We start from the raw sequence: 20,240 nt of genomic DNA, 5'->3' as shown, positions 1-20,240 counted from the left end.
CGCGCCGATCCAGGTTTTTAGCAGATACGCGCGGCTCCGCGCGTATCTACTAAAATCCAGCGTACTTTTGTTTGCGCCTGGAGCGCAAACAAAAGTAGGCTATTCGCGCGCCTTTTAAAATCCGCCCCAAAGAAAGACCACACAGTGGCCAAAAGGAGGGCCCTGCCAAAAATTCCAATACTAGATTAAGATTCCACAAGGGAACTGGCCACTGTAGGGGTGGCTGAAGGGGCTTCATCCCTTTCAGAAAACGGACCATGTCCGGATGAGCTGACAGGGAAGTTCTGTTCACCTCACCCCTGAAACAGGAGAGCGCTGCCACCTGTACCTTCAAGGAGTTAAGGGCCAAACCTTTATTCAAGCCGTCCTGCAAAAATTCCAGAATAAGTGTGATTTTGACTGCCCAAGTGGGGACACTGTGTTCCTCACATCAGGCCTCAAATACTCTGCAGACCCGCAGATAAGCTAGGGACGTAGAGAACTTCTGAGCGTGGAGTAAGATGGCAATTACCGCCGCAGAATATCCTTGCTTTATCAGGCAAACCCTCTCAAGGGCCAGACCGTAAGACAGAGTCAAGTTGTGAAGGACCTGTCCCTGCTGTAGCAGGTCCCTGTGCGATGGGAGGCACAGGGGGTCCCACTAGGAGCCTCCGCATATCCACATACCACTGGTCCCTGGGCCAATCTGGAGCTACTAGTAGGGACTAATCCCTGTGGTGCTCGATTCTACAAATGAAACTGCCCAGCAACTCTTCTTCCGGCCCTGTCTGAACGAGAGCATTGATCCCTAGGGACCACGGAGTTCTTCTGCAACTGAAGAATTGGGGAACCTTTGCATTATGAGATGCGGCCAGCAGGTCGATGGACGGGAGGCCCCAGTGATCTATCATCAGTTGAAAGGCTTCGGCCGACAACACCAGCTCTCCTGTATCCAGACTCTCCCTGCTTAGGTCTGCTCTGATGTTGTCTTTTCCTGCGATGTGCAAGGCTGAGATAATCGGAAAATGTATTTCTGCCCATTCCATAAGGAGTTCTGTCCTCTGACACACCTGCTGGCTCTTGGTTCCTCCGTGGCGGTTGATGTAGCTACAGTCATTGTGTTGACCGACATGATGCGGACCACTTGACCCTGCAGTCTGTGGCTGAATTGCAAGCACGCCAGCCTCACTGCCTGGGCTTCCAGGCAATTGATGTTCCAGAAGTCCTCTTCCTCCATCCATCGTCCCTGGACCATGAATTCCTGACAGTGAGCTCCCTAGCCCCAGAGACTCGCATCAGTTATAAGAACCAGCCAGTTCGGGGAGAACAGGGACACCCCCCTGCTTAAATGAGCCTCCTGCAACCACCACTTGAGGTGAGAGCAGACTCCCATGGGTAAGTGGAGCAGATTTGAATAGTCTTGAGACTGCGGGATCCAACGTGACAGCAGCGAGAACTTGGAGATAACTGTGTTCATCAACTGATACACCCGGGACATCAACTTCCATAGCCGTGTGGTCGGGAGGAAGACCTTGCCCTGCCTGGTGTCAAACTGGACTCCCAGATACTCCAACAACTGGGAAGGCTTGAGACTTTGCTCTTGTCCAGGTTTACTACCCAACCGAGCTCCTGAAGGAGGTCACCCTGTTGGTCACCCAGAGACTTTCTTCCATGGACTAGGCCCGGATCAACCTGTTGTACCAAGATTCTTTCTCTTCTCAACGCTGCCGCCACAACCACCATAATCTTGGAAAATGTTCTTCGGGAGGTGGCTACGCCAAAGGGCAGTACCCGGAACTGAAATGGCAACCCAGTATTGCAAAGCATAGGAAGCATTGGTGTTCTTGACGGATTGGAATATGTAGGTAGATGTTGGATAGATCCAGGGAGGTTAGGAACTCTCCCGGTTGTATGGCCATTATCACGAGCAAAAGGTTTCCATGTGGAAATGACTCACAGCTGGATCCAGCGGATATAGAGCTTCTAATGCCCGGCCCCCTTTAAAACTTGCTTCTGGGGCATCCCATTCCAGGTCAATCAACTCCTGGATGGCTTCCAGTACTGGGAAGCAGCAAGAGGCTTTGCGCAAGAAATCAAAATGGGATTCTTCTTTGGTTCCGTCAGATTCCGCTCCGGGAACTCCCAGGGTCTGGGAAACCAAGGCCAGAAATTCATCTCTATGAAAAAAAACACATCATGGTTCGATATGGTTCTAATCCCAGGGGAATTTCCCCTTTTTCCAAGGGATCTTGCTCTTCATCTGTGCCATCAGGGTTCCTACTTGGTCAAGCAGGGCATGCCTCGAGGTCTGCCAACGGGAATGGGAGAGGGAGAGGGGGCTGGCTGGAGTTCTGCCCAGACAGGGGAAGTAGACTGTACCTGTAACAAAGGCCTGTAGTCACTGGAAAAATTTCACCCAAGACAAGGTCACCAGGTCCATGCCTAGGCCAGGGGGAACTGGGGTGGACGCAGCCGAGTTTCCGTCTCCCATGAAGACCCAGTCAAGGAGTTTCTCAGATCTGGAGTACTTCCAAGTTAAGGCTGCCAATCCATCATCTTAATGGGAGGAGCCGGGCCTCAGCAAAGTCCAAAGAGGTCAAAATCCCCCCTTGGGCTTCCTCACAGTGCTGACACAAGTTGGAATCTAGGTCAGGCTGAGAAGCCCTAATATGACAAGCAGCGCAGAGAGCAAGGTTCTTAAGTTTCTGGGCTTTTGGTGCCAGTAAAGGAAAATTGGTTCTTACCTGCTAATTTTCAATCCTGTAGTACCACGGATCAGTCCAGACTCCTGGGTTTTGCCTCCCCACCAACAGACGGAGACAGAGAAGTTTTGACCAACTCTGCCCTTTACCCTGGAGGTGCCACCTACAGATCGTCAGTATTACGTTGTATCAAAGCAGAACATCTTAAAACCAATTACTCGAATTAAACACAACATTGTGAACGTCAAACCGGCTATGACCAATGATAAATAACTCGCTCACTAAACCCAAGTAGGAGCAGGACTCTTGAAAACTTTGAAACACTTTGGAGAACTTGTCTGCAGAGAATATAAAGAAGTAACGAACGAGTGGACTCTCCGTTAACTTCATGCTGAAAAAGGGTGGGACTCTGGACTGATCCATGGTAGTACAGGAACAAAAATTAGCAGGTAACAACCAATTTTCCTTTCCCTGTACGTACCCGGATCAGTCCAGACTCCTAGGATGTACCAGAGCTCCACCACATGGGTTGGGACCCTGAGAGTCCCGCTCGGATCACACCTTCACCAAACCCCCCAGAACCTGAACGTCCAATCGGTAATGCCTAGCAAAGGTGTGCAAAGACTTCCAAGTAGCAGCTGTACAAATCTCCTGCGGCAAAATTTTCTGACACTCTGCCCACGAGGCTGCCTGCGAACGCGTAGAATGCACTTTAAGACCAACCGGAAGCGGCCAACCATGAAGCAAGTAGGCTGAACTAATAGCCTCCTTCAACCAGCGGGCGATTAAGGCTCTAGACACTTGGTATTCTTCTTTTGGGACCACTCCAAAGGACAAAAAGATGATCCGACATATGGAAGCTATTGGTAACCTCCAAATAACGTAGCAGAACATGGTGTACGTCTAGTTTCCTCAGATCTCTTATCTTGGGGATCAGAGCGGTTCAAGTCTGGAAAAGACGGAGTTCTATTGACTGATTTAAGTGAAAGGCCAATACGATTTTTGGAAGAAAGGAAGGAACCGTCCCATAAAGAGACCCCAGTATCTGTAATTCTTAGGAAGGGCTCCCTGCAGGACAAAACCTGGAGCTCAGACACCCGGCGAGCTGAGGAAATAGCCACGAGAAAAAACACCTTTAAGGTTAAGATCCTTTAGCGTCGCCCGTTTTAAAGGTTCCGGACACAGAACTCGGAGGACCAAATTTAAATTCCACAATGGACAAGGATTCCCGACTGGAGGATGCAGGTGTTTTGCCCCTCGGAGAAATCGCACCACGTCTGGATGCGCAGCCAAGGGCACAACTCGTATTTTTACCACGGAAACAACCGAGAGCCGCTACCTGTACCCGCAAAGAGCTACACGAGAGGCCTTTACTAGGCCGCCTGCAAGAAAGATAATATATCGGGCACCAGAACCCGAGTAGGATCCACCTTGCAGTCTACACACCAAGACTCAAAGACCCTCCACACTCTGACATAAGCTAAAGTCGTGGAGGTCTTCCTGGAAAAAGGGTAGCGATGACCGCATCTAAATAACCCTTGCTCTTCAGTCTTTGCCTCTCAAAAGCCATGCCGCAAGACAAAAGCGATCTGCCTCTTCCAAACAAATTGAACCCTGACGCAGAAGATTCGGAAGATCCCAAAACCTCAGGGGCCCTTCCACTAACAGGTTTACGAGATCTGCAAGCCATGGACGCCTCGGCCATTCTGGAGCTACTAGGATCACTTCGGATGGGTGAGCTTTGATGTGCCTCAGCACTTTGCAAATGAGAGGCCATGGCGGGAACACATACAGAAGGATGTGCCTTGGCCAAGCGAGAACCAAAGCATCCACCCCTTCCGCCATTGGCTCCCGGCACCGACTGAAGAAACGAGGGGCCTTGGCATTCTGGAAGGCTGCCATCAAATCGACACTCTGTCTGGACCACTTGCTGCAAATCAGATGGAATGCGTCCTCTGAGAGCTCCCACTCCCCAGGATCGAGACAGTGACTGAGAAAATTGGCTTGGATGTTGTCCACCCCTGCGATGTGAGAAGCTGTGATGCTGGCCAGATGCTGCTCCACCCAGCTTATCAATTGTTGGGCCTCAATCGCCACTGGTCAACTCTTGGTTCCCCCTTGGCGATTGATATAGGCCACTGCTGTCGCATTGTCCGATAGAACCCTGACAGACTTCTTCTGTAGAAGTGGAAGAAAGGCTTGTAGCGCTAACTGCACTGCCCTGGTCTCCAAGCGATTGATCAATCACCAGGATTCCTCCACAGACCATTGGCTCTAAACCGACTTTCCTTGGCACACCGCTCCCCAGTCGGAGAGACTGGCGTCTGTGGTGACCACCGTCCAAGCGGGAACCTCCAAGCTGATCCCCCGGCACAAACTGTCCAAGAGGAGCCACCAATCAAGACTGGAACGTGCAGAGTCCATAAGAGGCAGTGAAAGATGAAATTGCTCAAATACCGGGCTCCAGCAGGAGAGCAATGCTGACTGAAGCGATCTCATATAAGCAAAGGCCCATGGGACCAGTTCCAAAGTAGAAGCCATTGAGCCAAGGATCCATAAATAGTACCAAACTCTGGGGAGATTGTGAGATAGCAAGTCCCGAACTTGACCTTGCAGCTTGACAATCTGCTCCTCGGTGAGGAAAACCCTGCCTAGATGTGTGTCGAATAGGGCTCCCAAGAACTCCAATGACTGAGAGGGAACCAGTTAGCTCTTGGTCAAATTGACCACCCAACCCAGTGACCTCAGCAGTTGAAGAATCCGGTCCACTGCTGCACAACAAAGCAACTCAGACTTTGCCCGAACCATCCAATCGTCCAGACAGGGATGGACTAACAGGCCTTCCTTCCGAAGCTCCGCTACCACTACAATCATGATCTTGGTAAAGGTCCTTGGCACTGTGGCTAACCCGAAAGGAAGAGTGCAGAACTGAAAATGGTGACCCAGTATGGAAAACCTGAGGAATTTCTGGTGAGTGGCCCAGATTCTGATGTGCAAATACACTTCCGTGAGATCCAGCGACGCTAGATACTCTCCCTTGCGTACTGACGCAATGACCGACCACAAGGTCTCCATGCGAAAGTGGAGCACTCGAAGACATCTGTTGACCCTCTTCAAATCGAGAATGGGCCAGTACGAGCCTTCCTTCTTGGGCACCACGAAGTAGATGGAATAGCGGCCCCTTCGCTGCTCTGCCGGCGGAACTGGAACAATGGCTCCAAGATCGAGTAGGCATCTCAAGGTGTCCCCCACCGCCCGATGTTTCTCCTTGTACATCCACGGGGAAATGAGAACACAGTCTCGAGGGCACCGAGCAAAATCTAAAGCGTAGCCATTTCTTATCACGCTGAGGACCCACTGATCCGACGTCAGCTTGGCCCATTCCTTGTAAAACAGAGACAACCTGCCTTCCACTACCGGAACGGAGGTATGGACCGGTCTCGCCTCATTACGCCGACTTAATTCCTCCTGTGGCTTAGGAGGTCCCAGATCTGCCAAATCGATGCCCTCGAAAGGACTGAGACCAGGACTGTTGTCTGCCTGCATTCTGCCTGGATGAGGAACCTGCCAACCGGGAGGATCGAAATCTCCGATTTCCCTGGAAATGAGACCAAGACGAAGGAAAACTTCTCAGCTTAGGCTTATCCTCCAGAAGACGATGCACCTTGTTCTCTCCCAAGGATTGAATCATATCCTCTAAATCTTTCCCGAAGAACAGCTTGCCCTTAAAAGGCAGGGAACCTAACTGGACCTTGGAGGATACATCAGCAGACCAGTTCTGCAACCAAAGCAGCCGGCAGGCAGAAACAGCCGAGACCATAGACCAGGCGGAGGTCCGTAACAGATCATAAAGGGCATCTGCACCGTAGGCCACAGCAGCTTCTAGGCACCCCGCCTGAACAACCTCCTCATCCGACAATGACGTGTTATTCTGCAATAACTGTGCCCAGCGTAGATCTGCCCTTAAGGAGAAACTGCTGCACATAGCAGCTCGCACTCAGAGAGCAGATACCTCGAAAATCTTCTTGAGCTGGACTTCTAACTTAAGATCCTGGAGATCCTTGAGGGCTGTCGCCCTCATCACCAGAATGGTGGTCTTCTTAGTAACAGCGGACACCGCCGCATCCACCTTAGGAACTCTGAGGAGGTCCAGGGCTTCTTCTGGCAGGGGGTAAAGCTTATCCATCGCCTTGCTGACTTTCAGACCCAAATCCGGAGTGTCCCATTCTCGAAACAACAAGTCACTGACTGACAGATGAAAGAGAAAGGACCAGATCGGACCTCAAAGACCAACCGTGACCGGATCAACGGACCCCATCCAAGAGTCCTCCGGAGGGCTGTCAATGCCCAATTCCTCCAGGATCGCTGGGATAATTCGTCCCTCCAGAAGAAACGGACCACCTTCGGGTCATCCCCGTCCACCCCATGGGGCCCCTGACTGGAAATAAGATCCTGGCCAACATCAAGATCCGCCCCCAGAGGGGGCTTGCCCCTGAGATCCTGCTCCTCTGGCTCTGAAACCTCAGAGGAGGAATCTGCCCCCAGGCGAGACAAGGCAGTCCGAAGGGGGCACTTAGCCTTCTGGCCCCCTGCCCCCTTCCAGAGGCTTGGGCTTCTTAGGGGTCTGGCTTCCAGTACTGTCCTGCATTACTCCCTGGCTGCCTTTTTGCTGACCTTCGAGCTTTAAAAGCCTTATGCAGGAGCATGACAAATTCAGGCAAAAAAGAGGAGGACGAGGAGTCCGAAGCCCCCCTCAGGGCTCTCCTCTGATGGCAGCGGTAAATCATCCAATGGCCCGCCCCCCCCCCCCCCCCACCCGGGAGGCTGCCCTCTGCAGGGAGAAAGAGGTGGGGCAAGTCCCCTCCCCCTCTGCACTGCCATACGACAGGCTGACCAAATGGCATCCGTTCCCGTGCTCGGCGGGAACGGATCTTGTGAGGCAGGACGCGGTCTTCCAAACCCCCCGGGCTCCCTGCGCGACTTAGAAATGCTGCCCCCGGTGCTTTCCAAAGCTCCCTCCCCACCGGGGAGGCAAGCCGAACAGAGGCAGTCTCTTGAAACGCGCGCCCGCGTGTCGCCGCACACGTGGCATAACCAGAACCTCTGGGGATGGGACGGCTGAAAAGAGAGAAAAGCCCACGGCAGGAAGAAACAGTAGCGCAGGGGAATAAGAAACTTGCGGAGGCTGAACGCCGGCGTCAGAGAAAACGGAGAGTCTGCCTGGCAGGCAAGCCCGCTACTTTTTTTTTTTTTTTTTAATTCAAACCTGACATTGCAGGAACTGATCTTGTCTTCCTGGGGTGAGCGAGCCGGGCTCCCTGGTATCACCCCGGAGGCAGTCAACACTCAGGGCAATGGGGTCTTCAACCCCTAGTGCCCCTAGCCTCAAATACCAGGGGGGATGGCCCCCTCGGAACCTGCCAACCCCCTGGGAGGCTTGAGCAAATCTTCTCACCGGTTTCCCTGTTTGTTTTTTTTTAAGGAAAACCTAACTAAGCTATCCGTCTTTTTTTTTTTTTTTTTTTTTTACTAACTACAGACTGTAGGGTTGAGCACCTTCATCATCTGCTGGAGACAGAGAAATACTGACGGACTGTAGGTGGCACCTCAGGGTATAGGGCAGAGTCAGTCAAAACTTCTCTGTCTCCATCTGCTGGTGGGGAGGCAAAACCCAGGAGTCTGGACTGATCCGAGTACATACAGGGAACTGTGCATTCAATCGGTTCGCACTTAAAAATTTATGCGCACAAATTTTGAGCACTTAGGCAGGGTCTGGCAAGGCGCACACACAGCCCGTGCACCTGGCTTTTCCTGTAACTGCGCTTACATTATTGCGCGTGTAAGCACATGCACAACATTATGCATGCGATGCGTGCACAAAGCCAATGCACTGCACGTACAGATGTCCTATAGCGGGCAATACAAGACTCACAAAGATGCGCACAAGACGGCAACGCTACGGCCTATCACCCAGTGTGCCGATCAAGCTTAAAGCAGGGCCTAGCCCACCGGGGGGCCGCTCAACCCACTCGTAATCCTACTTCCCTATGGCCCAACGGGATCGGGAACGATGGCAGTATGGTATGCCGAGCAAGGAGACTGGAGGAAGTCTTACCGAAACCCCTCTTCTCTGAAGGTTAATTTTTTCCTTTTCTTTTTTTTAAACTTATCTGGGCTCAGCGCTTACTGGCTGAGTACAGAGACGGTCTCCGGCTGTGGGGGGCAGAGGGCTTTGGCTGTCACCACCGTGCTCGGCTTTCAGTTGCTTGAGCAGCAAAGACCATGCCAGGAACTGGCTACCGGACCAAGGCACATCTCTGAGGGATCTCAAAAATTGCCACAGGAATTCTCAACTGGGGGAGAGACCTTTAGGTATCACCGCAGGAGAGCGGGGCTCAATTTTTTCTCCAATTTATAAGTACAATTTTCTTCTTCCAAAGGTACAGCAATCCCCATAGAGAAGCATGTCTACATCTGCTGGAGACGGAGAGATACTAAAGGACTGAGGTCACTGCAGGGGTGTATCTAGGGTGATATCAAGCTTTGAAACCTGACTCCGTCTCCATCTGCTGGCAGGGGAGCACAACCCATTGGTCCTGAGTCCATCTGTCTACACACTAGAAATTCTATTTCTTTTCTAGTCTGATTAAGTTACTGCTTACTTTTTACAAACAATCAGTAAACAAACGGAAGTTCGAAAATTGGATCCAGTATCACTTGCCTTCATTAAAACTATCAGGAACATTGGCCACTAACAGACACAGAAACCAGGCTCCATTTCGAACATGAAGCAGAGCCTCAGCCACATCGACTATGGGCAACAGTGAAGGGAGTTCTGTAAGAAATCAATAATGTGCAAGTCAAAGCCCCAAAGCCCATCAACCCTTCCACTCACTTTTGATACCTCTGGCACCCTTCTCGTTAGTCTTATAATAGGAATCTCAATCAGCACGGTTCACTTATGGTGTTATTCTTTCTAGTGCAGCTAATAAACCTATTTTAGACTGCTTTTAAATAATAAAAAACAAGTACTAACAATGCTATATCATGACAGCAGAAAAAGACCATCCATCTGCCCACCTATCTGTCCACGCTGCTATAGATACATCCCAGCTGCTAACCACAGAGTGTGACCATCTGCAAGATTTCTCTTTGCCCAGGACAGTCTATTTTGTCTTCCTTCTTTCTACTCCTCCATCTTGGATAGATAAGCATACAAGATCCCCACTTGCTTTCCTCTTGCATCTATCTTTCCCATGTCTAACCACAAGCCTCTGTAACTAAACTAAACTAAATAGCCAGCAATACTAACATGGCAATTGCCCAAACATTGGTCTCACTAATATCTTGACTGTGTACATTATCCAAGTAGCCCTTCATATTGTGCTACAATTTAAAAAAAAAAAAAAGAAAAAAAGTTTTCTGGTTCTCATACAAGTATACCTGGATAAAATGCAGTACAGTGAGGTGACATCTTCTCCATGATCACAAAAAAAAAATCACTGGCAGAGTGCCCAGAGAGTTCTGAAGCCAAGATCTCCAATGCCTAACATTAAGCTCTAACCTCTAAAGCATAACATTCTCCTCAGGGTTGGGCAATAAAGCATTCCTGAGTGCAACTTGCTTACAGCACTTTTAGAGTCTGCTCCTAAAGAAATTTGAGCTTGTAATACACATGCAGCCCCTTAAAGTTAAGAACCAATTTTGCTTGACATATGCTGGTAGCATGCACTGCAGCACCTGCTTGTAAAATGCAGAGAACATCCGCTGCTTCCTCTAGGTAGACAGGACTCTCGAAAAGCTCAGAAGACTTGAGGAAAAACTCTCCATTGGAATCAGACACCTGCAATGACAAATTTCCCAGAAGCGCAGTGCAAGTCAGAAAGCAGATGTTTATCGACTCTTTAGTAAAGAAAAGCAAGTTTGCTTACCGTAAACAGTGTTTCCGTAGATAGCAGGATGAATTAGTCATGCTGTCATAGGAACTGTCAGTCAGGCCCGGGAGGCGGAACTTCCTAAGTGATGTCAGAGCTTTGCTCTGAGGCTGCGCGTGATTTCCCACGCTGATAACGACTCTCCTCAGTCTGTGATAAAGCAAACGTGGTCGTAGAGTTGATGTCGACTGATCAGGGAGGTGGGGGGGTCAGCATGGCTAATTCATCCTGCTATCTACGGAAACACCATTTACGGTAAGCAAACTTGCTTTTTCCCGTCAATAGCAGGGCTGAATTAGCCATGCTGTCATGGGAGTCCTAAGCTCCCAGCACGCTGACGAACAGGTCATAGGTATTGTCTTAAACAGCGTGGTGAATATTAGGTGACAATTGACCTCGTGGAGTCCGTGGACAATGACTGTAGAAGGGTTTTACCAAACTTTGCATCGTCCGCCGACTGTTTGTCAAGACAGTAATGGGAAGTGAACGTGTGAAGAGAAGCCCACGTGGCTGCTTTGCAAATGTCTACTGGTGGAATATGTTGTAGATGGACAATGGAGGCTGCCACCGCTCGTGTTTGATGAGCCGTGGGCCGAGATGGCAATGCAGAGTGCCGTTTATTATGGCAGAACTGTATACACTGGGTGATCCAGCTAGAGATGGTGAGTTTGGTTACTGGAAGGCCTGGGGCATTCGGGTTGAAAGAAACGAAGAGTTGTGATGCCCTGTGGGGCGAGTGGGTCCTTTGTTTATAGTAGGCCAGTGCTCTCTTGCAGTCAAGGGTATGCAGTAACCTCTCTCTGTCATTCTTATGAGGTTTTGGATAAAAAGTCGGTAACTCAATTGATTGGTTGAGATGAAATTGGGAGACTACCTTCGGCAGGAATGAGGGGTGTGTCCGTAAGAGCACTTTATGGGGATAGAACCGGAGGTATGGGCTATAATATACCAAGGCCTGTAATTCGCTAACTCTCCGTGCCGATATTACTGCGGTAAGGAAGACCACCTTCCAGGTGAGGTACTTTGGATGTGCAGATTCCAGTGGTTCGAAGGGCGAGACCATCAGTTGTTCAAGAACTAAGTTTAGATTCCACGGAACCGGTGGTTTTGAGACCGGAGGGCGAAGGTGTGTGAGCCCTTTTACGAATTGAGAGACCATTGAATGGATAGAGATGGGTTGGCCATTGTGTGATCGGTGAAAGGTTGCAATCGCACCGAGGTGGACTCTGACTGAAGCTGTAGCAAGATCAGCCATATACAATGTGTGTAAGTAGTCCAGCAAAGTTTCTGGCGTACAGGTAAATGGATCAACCTTCCTGGAGTTGCACCACGTGGTGTAGCGCTTCCATTTGAAGTGATAGTTTTTCCTCGTGGACGGCTTGCAAGCTGCTAAGATTACCTCCTGAACTGTGATGGAGAAGCCTTGTTCCGACAGAAGGCGCCATTCAACCTCCACGCCATGAGATGCAGAGAGGAGTGCAATGGGTGGAGGAGGGACCAGTCGGCCTGGGTCAGCAGGTTTTCTTGATTGGGAAGTCTGATCGGCGCATCCAACGACAGGTGTAGAAGGTGTGCGTACCATGGTTGTCGTGGCCATGCCGGTACCGGCCACAAGGATCAATTGCACCTCGTCCCTCATGTACTTTAGTAGAGTCTTTGTGATGAGGGGAATTGGGGGGAATGCGTACATCGGGGGCTCCGTCCATGGAATGAGGAAAGCATCCTGAGCGACCCTGTGTGGAGTCGGCCACACAGAGCAGAAGCGATGTACTTTCCAGTTGTATTCTGTGGCGAAAAGATCTATGGACGGATGACCCCATCTTTGGAAGATGGTCTCGGCTACCTCGTTGTCGAGGGACCATTTGTGTGGATGGAATATCCGGCTCAGCCGGTCCGCTTGAGTATTCGCGATTCCCAACAAGTAAGTGGCTTGTAGTTGAATGGAGTGGTGGATGGACCATTGCAGGAGGGCGAGGGCCTCGCGGCACAGAGTCCAGGAGCCTGAGCCCCCCTGTTTGTTGATATAAAACATGGCCACCTGATTGTCCGTATAGACCATCACCCGGTGGCCTTGGAGGTGAGAGACGAAGGTGCGCAGAGCATATCGGATGGCTCTCAATTCTAAGAGATTGATGTGAAGAGACTGTTCGCACTGTGACCAGAGGCCTTGTGTCTGGAGGTTGTCGAGGTGGGCCCCCCAACCTTTGTGGGAGGCATCTGTGGTTAGGACCCATTGTGCGGTAGGAAAGTGAAAGGAGCTCCCTTGGTGAGTGTTGGTTTGTGCAACCACCAGTCTAAGTCCGTCATCGTGGTTCTTGTCAAGGACACTTTCCAATGTAGTGGTTGAGAATGTTGTTTCCACTGCCGTTTGAGACCCCATTGGAGGCGTCGCATGCGGAGTCTCATATTGGAGACTGCGTGGATCGAGGCAGCCATCGGCCGTCGGCAACACAGTCAACTTCAGGCTGCAGAAAAGGAGTTGCATGTTTCGTTTCCTGTCGGCTGGAAGAAAAACTCGGTATTTGATTGTGTCCAACTGAGCTCCTATGAACTGTATCGTTTGTGCCGGATGTAAATTGGACTTCTGATAGTTGATGATCAATCCCAACTTGTCCAGGCACTGAATTGTATGTTGGAGATGTTGCTGAAGCATGTCCGAACTGGCGGCTACCAACAGCCAGTCGTCGAGGTAAGGAAATATCACAATCCCCCGCTGGCGGAGGAACGCCACCACCACTGCCATACATTTGGTGAACACCCTGGGCGCTGCTGACAGGCCAAAGGGCACGACTTTGTATTGGAAGTATTGGCCATGGACTTGGAAAGACAGGTATTGCCAGGAGGAAGGATGCATAGGAATGTGAGTGTATGCATCCTTGAGGTCTATGGAGCACATCCAGGCTTGGGGTTGGATCAAGGGTAGCAGAGATTTGAGAGAGATCATTTTGAACTTTTCCTTGACGATGAACTTGTTCAGTTCTCTGAAGTCCAAAATTGGACAAAGGACCCCGGATTTCTTTGGAATTAGGAAGTAAGGAGAGTGGAATACCGTGAGATGTTCTGTCCGAGGGATGCAGCGAATCGCCTGTTGTTGTAATAACACTGTCACCTCCTGCTCCAAGCGGTTTTGATGGGGTCTGGACCCCCTCGGCGCTGTATGAGGGAGCGTGGGGGGGGGGGGGAGGGAGAGTGGAAGTGAATTCTGTACCCGTGTCGAACAATGTCTAGTACCCATTGGTCAGTGGTGATCTTCTCCCATTCCCGGATGTGTGCCGTGATACCTCCCGCTAGCACCTGTTGCGGTGGTGGCAGGGCGATGCTCAAAAAGACGGGTTAGTCTTGGCCGGGGCAGCAGGTTGTTGTGCTTGTGGGCTCTGGCCCCGGGGTCGTCCCCGACAGTTTTGGTTTTGTTGATTCTGCGGACGGGAAGTCTGCTGATAAAGTGGGGGAAGGTACGAGGCATATGGCCTATAAGGCCGGCACTGGAAGATCTGTCTGCGAGGTAGTGTGGGGTATCTGTGTGTTGCAGAGTAGGATAGAGGAGTGATTGTACAGCCACGGACTGGTCCTTTAGCTGGGCCACAGTTTCCTGAAAACGAGTCCCAAACAAATTGTCTCCTTTACATGGTAAATTGGCCAATTTCTCATGGACATCTTCTCTAATGGAGCTGGCCCGCAGCTACGCCATACGTCGTGCCGCAATGGCAGCTGCGGAGGCGCGCGAAGAGGTCTCAAACCCTTCATAGACCGTGCGCAACAAATGGCGGATGCCCTCCTCCAGGTCTTGTACATGATTCGTGTTACCAATGGGATGGACGAGGTCTGAGCTTTCTTTCATCCATTGCACACACTCGTAGAGGTACTGGATGATGGTTAATGCGGGCGGCCAGCATTGTCGCCTGGAAAGTGCGCTTCGCAAATTCATCCAGTGAATGAAGATCTCTGCCCGGAGGGGTAGCTGAGTGTAACCTGGATTTTCTAGCTCTCGCCATTGCATATTCAACTACCAGGGATGCATGGGGTAGTTGTGGTGCTGAATAGTAAGGCGATTTTTTCATTTTATACTTGAGATCGGTTTTCCTCGAAACCGGTGGGAGCTGAAAAGGGGTATCCCAGGAGCGTTCCAGCACTGAGTCTAGCACCCCCATGTGGAAGTAGAGAGGTAGGCTCTGCCGGTAGATCAAAAAATCTTTAAATAGACCTAAAGTCGCCGATCTCGTATCTAGCACCTTTTGAACGTTAAGATTGAGGACCGAACCTATCTTGTCCAAGGTCTTCCGGAGGAGAGTATGGTTCAGCTGGTTCGTCCCCAGGTTCTGAGGGATACCCTATTGAGCTATCCGATGATGTGGGCTGCAGGTCCGGCAACACTGGGGTACACGACCATTGAGGTTGTGATACTGGTGTTGGGGCTGGAGAGAGTACCCGTGGAGATGGAGGTCTTACGTCTTGCGGAGTTGGAGGACGTGTGTTTTGCGGGGACGAATGCTCTGAAGGTTGTGGAGAATCCTTTTCAGTACTGGGAGAGGAATTTCCCATCGGGTAAGAGGATTCCATTACTTCGAAGAATCCTGATAATGCCAGAGAAAGGTTGATGAAAGCGTCCTTTGTCACTGGCAGCATCGGTGATCTAGCCGGTACCTGTGGTCTGCCCGCTGGAATGGCTGCCAAGAGGATATCTGTATCTGGTGGCTGAGTCTCGGGCACGCGTGCGCGCAGTTTTTCCCGCACCTTGCGTTTTTTCGCCAGGGGTTCCTGCAGAACGTCACGTTTGGAAGCTAAGGATAAGTCTGAAAACACAGGAGCCAAGGAGGCAGAGGAGACTGACGACGATGATAGATGAATATGACCTTCGTCCCTGTCTGACCTGGGCGAGGAGGCTGGTGAAGAGGGTGTTAGGGTCAAGGGGACATCCCTGGACGTCTTTGATATAGTAGCCAGCAGCACAAAACGGGATTTCTTCCGTGTCCCAGTATGTTCTGGGGAATGCAAGCGAGATTTAGTTGTTTTCTTCCTGGTTTCTGGTATTGGGGTCGAGGGCGTCGTGTTGTGCGTCAATGGCGCTGTGGTTTTCAGTTTGCTTTGGCGCAATGGCGCCGTTGCTTCGCGCCGCACCTGCGCCGTCTCTTCACATTGTGATGGTGTCGTTCCATGTGTCAGCCGACGCACCTGTGTCGTAGTTGGCGCCCGGGGAGACTCAGAAGGTCTTGGTCGAGGCGTCGGATCCTCCGGCGCCGTAGGTTTGGTAGCCTGCGTCGCGTCCACCCGGCACTGCGTCGACTGGGCGTGCGTCATTGATTTCGACGCATGGATCAGTTCTCGGTATGTGTCACTACCCGTCCCGGTGCATGCGACTCCGGCCAGCGTCGGCTTTTTTTTGCAGGAGGGATCTTGACTCCCGGAGGCCAGATTTTTACCTCTCATGCAATGCTTCGCAGTCGGAGGTTCCATGGAGGCCGCTCGATGCTAGGGAGGCAGCACAGGCATACTAGGCCCGGAGACGCTCCTTCGGCGTGCCCTCGGCGACATCCGATCGCAATGAGGGCACGACTCTAGCGGGTGGTCTGGTCCCAGACATCGATAGCAACGGTCCATCTGTGATGGACATGACCTTCCCGCAGAGGCAGGCTTTAAAACCTGAAGGTCGGGGAGCATCCTTCTTGTCTTGGTCTTTCATTTCTTCAGATTTTTCTTCTGTTTTTTGGATTTTGCTGAGGAGGTCTGAGGCTCCGCGTGCGATCCCGGGCGCGGAAAAACAGACTGAGGAGAGTCGTTACCAGCGCGGGAAACCACGCGCAGCCTCAGAGCAAAGCTCTGACATTACTTAGGAAGCTCCGCCTCCCGGGCCTGACTGACAGTTCCCATGACAGCATGGCTAATTCAGCCCTGCTATCGACCGGAAACAGAGTGCCCCAATATCAGTTAAAAACATAAGATGCGCCATGCTGGGTCATAGCAAAGATAGAATGAAACCAGCATTCTGTCTCCAACAGTGGCTACTCTGAGTCATTAGGAGCAGCCAGCAAATCACAAAGAGCATATTCAATTCCTTACTGCTCATTCTCACAGAAAGGTAGTAATTTTCCATCTGACTAATAATTATCAACTCATCCATCAGGAACTTGACAAAGTTTCTTTTAAACCCAGCTATGATAGATACGCTGTTCACATCTTATTTATGTGCGGAGTGAAAAAAATGTGTTTTCAATCTTCTAATTTCATGCAGCATCTCCTAATACTAGTATGATTTAAATAACCATCTCCTATTTATCTATTCCATCCCACTCAAGATTTCATAAATCACTGAAGACCACATGCACTTAAGGGTTTTACCACTTTGTGCCCACAGGAAAAATGCCCAAAGACACTTTATAATCAGTTGTAGTCTATTACTGTTTTCGAGTTGATGTGTTGACACGATTGGGGGGGGGGGTGGGGGTGGATGAGAGTGGTAGTGCTGTCGAGTACTGCTCTTTGCGGGGGAGGGGGAGGAAGAACAGGCTGAAGAGTAAATAGAGAGATCTTTCAGAGGAGACCAAAAAGGTGAAAGAGAAAGGAGAACATACCTTATTTATAATTGCTAATAATTCACTGAGAACAAGACGTAAGCGGCGAGGGGAATCGCTGTGTTCAAACTCCAAGGTCAGGCCATGCTGAAGCTGTGACACCAAGATGCTGTCTCCACTACCTCCCCCAAGCTTGTGTCTAATAAGAAATTAAATATTCAAAGCAGGATTTTAAAAGGGCATATAGAGTAACAGCACAATGTACTTAGCAAACATCAATCATCTGACTGAACCAGACTGTATAAACTTTCACTTACCACCACCCTGAGTTCTATAAAGTAAACACACTTGAATGCAATATAAAAATATTATTATTTAACATTTTTATATACCGAAATTCATGTAGCAAAGTTACATATCAATTCGGTTTACATTATAACATTAAATAGGCATGACAGAATGCAATTACATCGAACAGGTGGATAAACTTGGATCAAGAGTACAATAAAGAATGAGGTTCTAGAAATAAAAATAAAAAAGTTGTAGAAGCTACAGTTGAAATCTAAAGTTTGATAATTCTACGTGCTGGCTGCCTGACCAAACATTACTGGACTTCATCGATCAAGAAATGCTTGTTGACTTAGCAACCTGCAATTTCACTGTTTAACGTACTTTGCTGTCAGTTCTTAACGTGTTTTATCTTACAGCCCATACTACAACAATAATGTACCATTTTTATTTAACGCCAGGTAATGCTTTTCCCATCAATAATTACTAACCATGCTTGCACTTGATGAACCAACTAATAGCCTGAGGAACTAAAGAGATTTTCCTATTGCGTGTCTATAAAAACGATGGATAGTACATCGGGTCCCAAGTTTGTTAATTATTTTCTACAGTCAATCTCCTTTTTAATTGTTACAGCAAGTATCACATACACTAAATGGATGCATCAGTTTGCCACTCTAATAAGGTGTTTCTACAAAGAAAATTATTCACAGTTACCGAAGCTGCTGCTCTTTGTTAGCATCTTGTTCCAATGCATGGAAATCCACAGACAGCAAAGCTACAATGGAGTTGACAGCTTCTACTCCAGAAAGAAGACGGAGAATCAGTTTCTTATCCTGTGCCCAGCTCTGGCTCTGGTCGGCTGGGGCACACAATGCCATTCGGACCAGGCAGGGGAGAAGGAGCCTGAGCTCCAGGTCACTGAGAGCTGCCAGGCGCACCACATCCACCTTCTGCATGGCTTCAAAGGCATAAGGGCTCACAAACTGCAGGAAGGAGCACTCTGCCATGCTTACCCCTGCTTAAACATAAAGCACAGTACAAGCAGATCAAAGGTCTATGACATCTCTCTCCATAACAGTCCTTCCCACAGCTGACTTTACCGTATTCCTATATAGTTAGTCCTCACACAAATAAAAGTCTAAGGCATGTTGTTAGGGGAACGTGTGCAGAAAGCCTGCATATGCTCCAACAACATATAGTATCTTGGAAACACCTATGTGAAGGGAGCATTTTTCAGACCTCACCACTGCATCAGTGATCAGGCTATGAAAAAGAAAATTCAGATGCTCTTGCAAAACGATCAAACACTTCAAAACAAACACAGAATGGCTTAACAAAGCACACAGGTTAACTCACTACCGGATATAATTTTGTTGTTTCTGTGTCACCTTCTGACGACTCTCATACTACCTCATCCTCTTCTCTTTCCCACAACTACTGCAACGTAATCTATGATTCACTTGAATATTTATTTATATTTATTTTTAACTTTTATTTACCGATGTTCCTGTATAGGATACATATCGCACCGGTTTACATATAAACTGAACAATCGCCGTGAGGCAGATACAAAGAACATGACTGTCCTCATTTGATTTTGATCTGATGAAGAGAGTGCAACTCCCCAAAGCTGGTCAAGCAATGTATTATGTTAGTCCAAGAAAAAGAAATCACTTTACATTTTTTTTCAAATTGGGTTTGACCTTTACTTCTACAGGAAACAAATTACCTACAGTACCTGAAAGTAATCCACTTTGAAATGCCTGAAAGTGGAATATAAAATCAAATAAACAAATGAAAATAAATTAGTTTTTCTAGAGGCATGGTAGTCCTTGCAGGCAAAAAGAAATAGAAAACGTAACAAGGCAAAGAAAAAATATTTTTAGTTATACATCAGTGTACAGGGCAACTTTCTTGAGCAGATTTCATTCTCCTGCTTTAGTAGTGGTCAGTACTTCACCATGTTCCCAAAGGAGTCAAATCCCTGGCATTCAGTCTCAGCCAAAAGACCAATAAAGGATCGTCCTCAGCCCATAGCTCAAAACACTTGATCTCAGTCAAAAGGCACAAGCTAAGGAGCATGTCTAAAGCGAGGCCCCCCTTTCACAACCAAAAAAAAAAAAAAAGCGCAATGTCTGCCACTATTACCGCTCTCTCATACACTGCTAATACCGGGAGAACTGTTTCGTGCTAGATTTCCTCCGATTTGCACTTCCACCGGGAAGTAAAGCGCGACCAAGCGCTCATTGCTACAGAACGCACACAATACACGCAGGTCGCACACCCTTGCCGGACAAACCGGAAGCAGCCGTGCAGGAAAAGCGGAAACGGGGGGGGGGGGGGGGGAGTACGCATGCGTACTACGATATTTGCTGTGCGAGGCCTGTCGGCATCGAAAGGACAGTCAGGACATAGAGGGGACGGGGCGAGCTCCGCCCTGTGCTAATGTATGGGGAAAGCCGGCGCTGGTGCAGTAAAACACTTTTTTTTGGCGGGGAGACGGTGGGAGAGAGTACAATGGAGAAGAGGTCTAAGTAAGGCTACTTGCTAGCTAAGCCTTTTTCCAGTAAGGGTAATAATAGAAGGAGCGAGAACAGACATGGGGCCTGGATCTCTAACTTTAGTTCTTGCGGCAAAAGGAGCAGATGGGAGTACCACATCCATGCGTCCTTCTCAGTGCCCTAACTAATGCCAGAGTAGCGCTCTAGAATGGTAAACGCAGAGACTGTACACTCACACCCCAGCACCCTGTTTTCCTTTTCGGCTCGTTTGCTCAGAGCCTGCCACAAAAGGGTGGGGTTGCCTATGCGACAATCACCCGTCTTCTC

The 20,240-nt window shown here is 49.4% G+C and overlaps 1 protein-coding gene across 6 annotated transcripts in view; it reads right to left on the bottom strand.

Annotated features, from left to right (window-relative positions):
- The window catches only part of INTS2 (integrator complex subunit 2), a 67,865-nt gene extending 48,157 nt beyond the window's left edge, over positions 1–19,708 (bottom strand). The window contains exons 1-5 of one of the 6 annotated variants that reach the window (XM_029611565.1): positions 19,151–19,708; positions 18,127–18,430; positions 17,182–17,320; positions 10,422–10,524; positions 9,403–9,516 (exon numbers count right to left, since the gene is read on the bottom strand). In XM_029611565.1, the coding sequence (XP_029467425.1) occupies positions 9,403–9,516; positions 10,422–10,524; positions 17,182–17,320; positions 18,127–18,419 (649 nt within the window). In that variant the 5' untranslated portion in view covers positions 18,420–18,430; positions 19,151–19,708. Of the gene's footprint in view, positions 1–9,402; positions 9,517–10,421; positions 10,525–17,181; positions 17,321–18,126 lie in introns of all 6 variants that reach the window. The other 5 variants (XM_029611564.1, XM_029611567.1, XM_029611566.1 and 2 more) reach the window with 5 other exon arrangements.
- Between the last annotated feature and the right edge of the window lie 532 nt (positions 19,709–20,240).

Source organism: Rhinatrema bivittatum, chromosome 8 (genome assembly GCF_901001135.1).
Source record: "Rhinatrema bivittatum chromosome 8, aRhiBiv1.1, whole genome shotgun sequence".
Taxonomy (NCBI): Eukaryota; Metazoa; Chordata; class Amphibia; order Gymnophiona; family Rhinatrematidae; genus Rhinatrema; species Rhinatrema bivittatum.
Note: the sequence above shows the minus strand (reverse complement) of the source record. Positions and strands in the feature narration are given on the sequence as shown.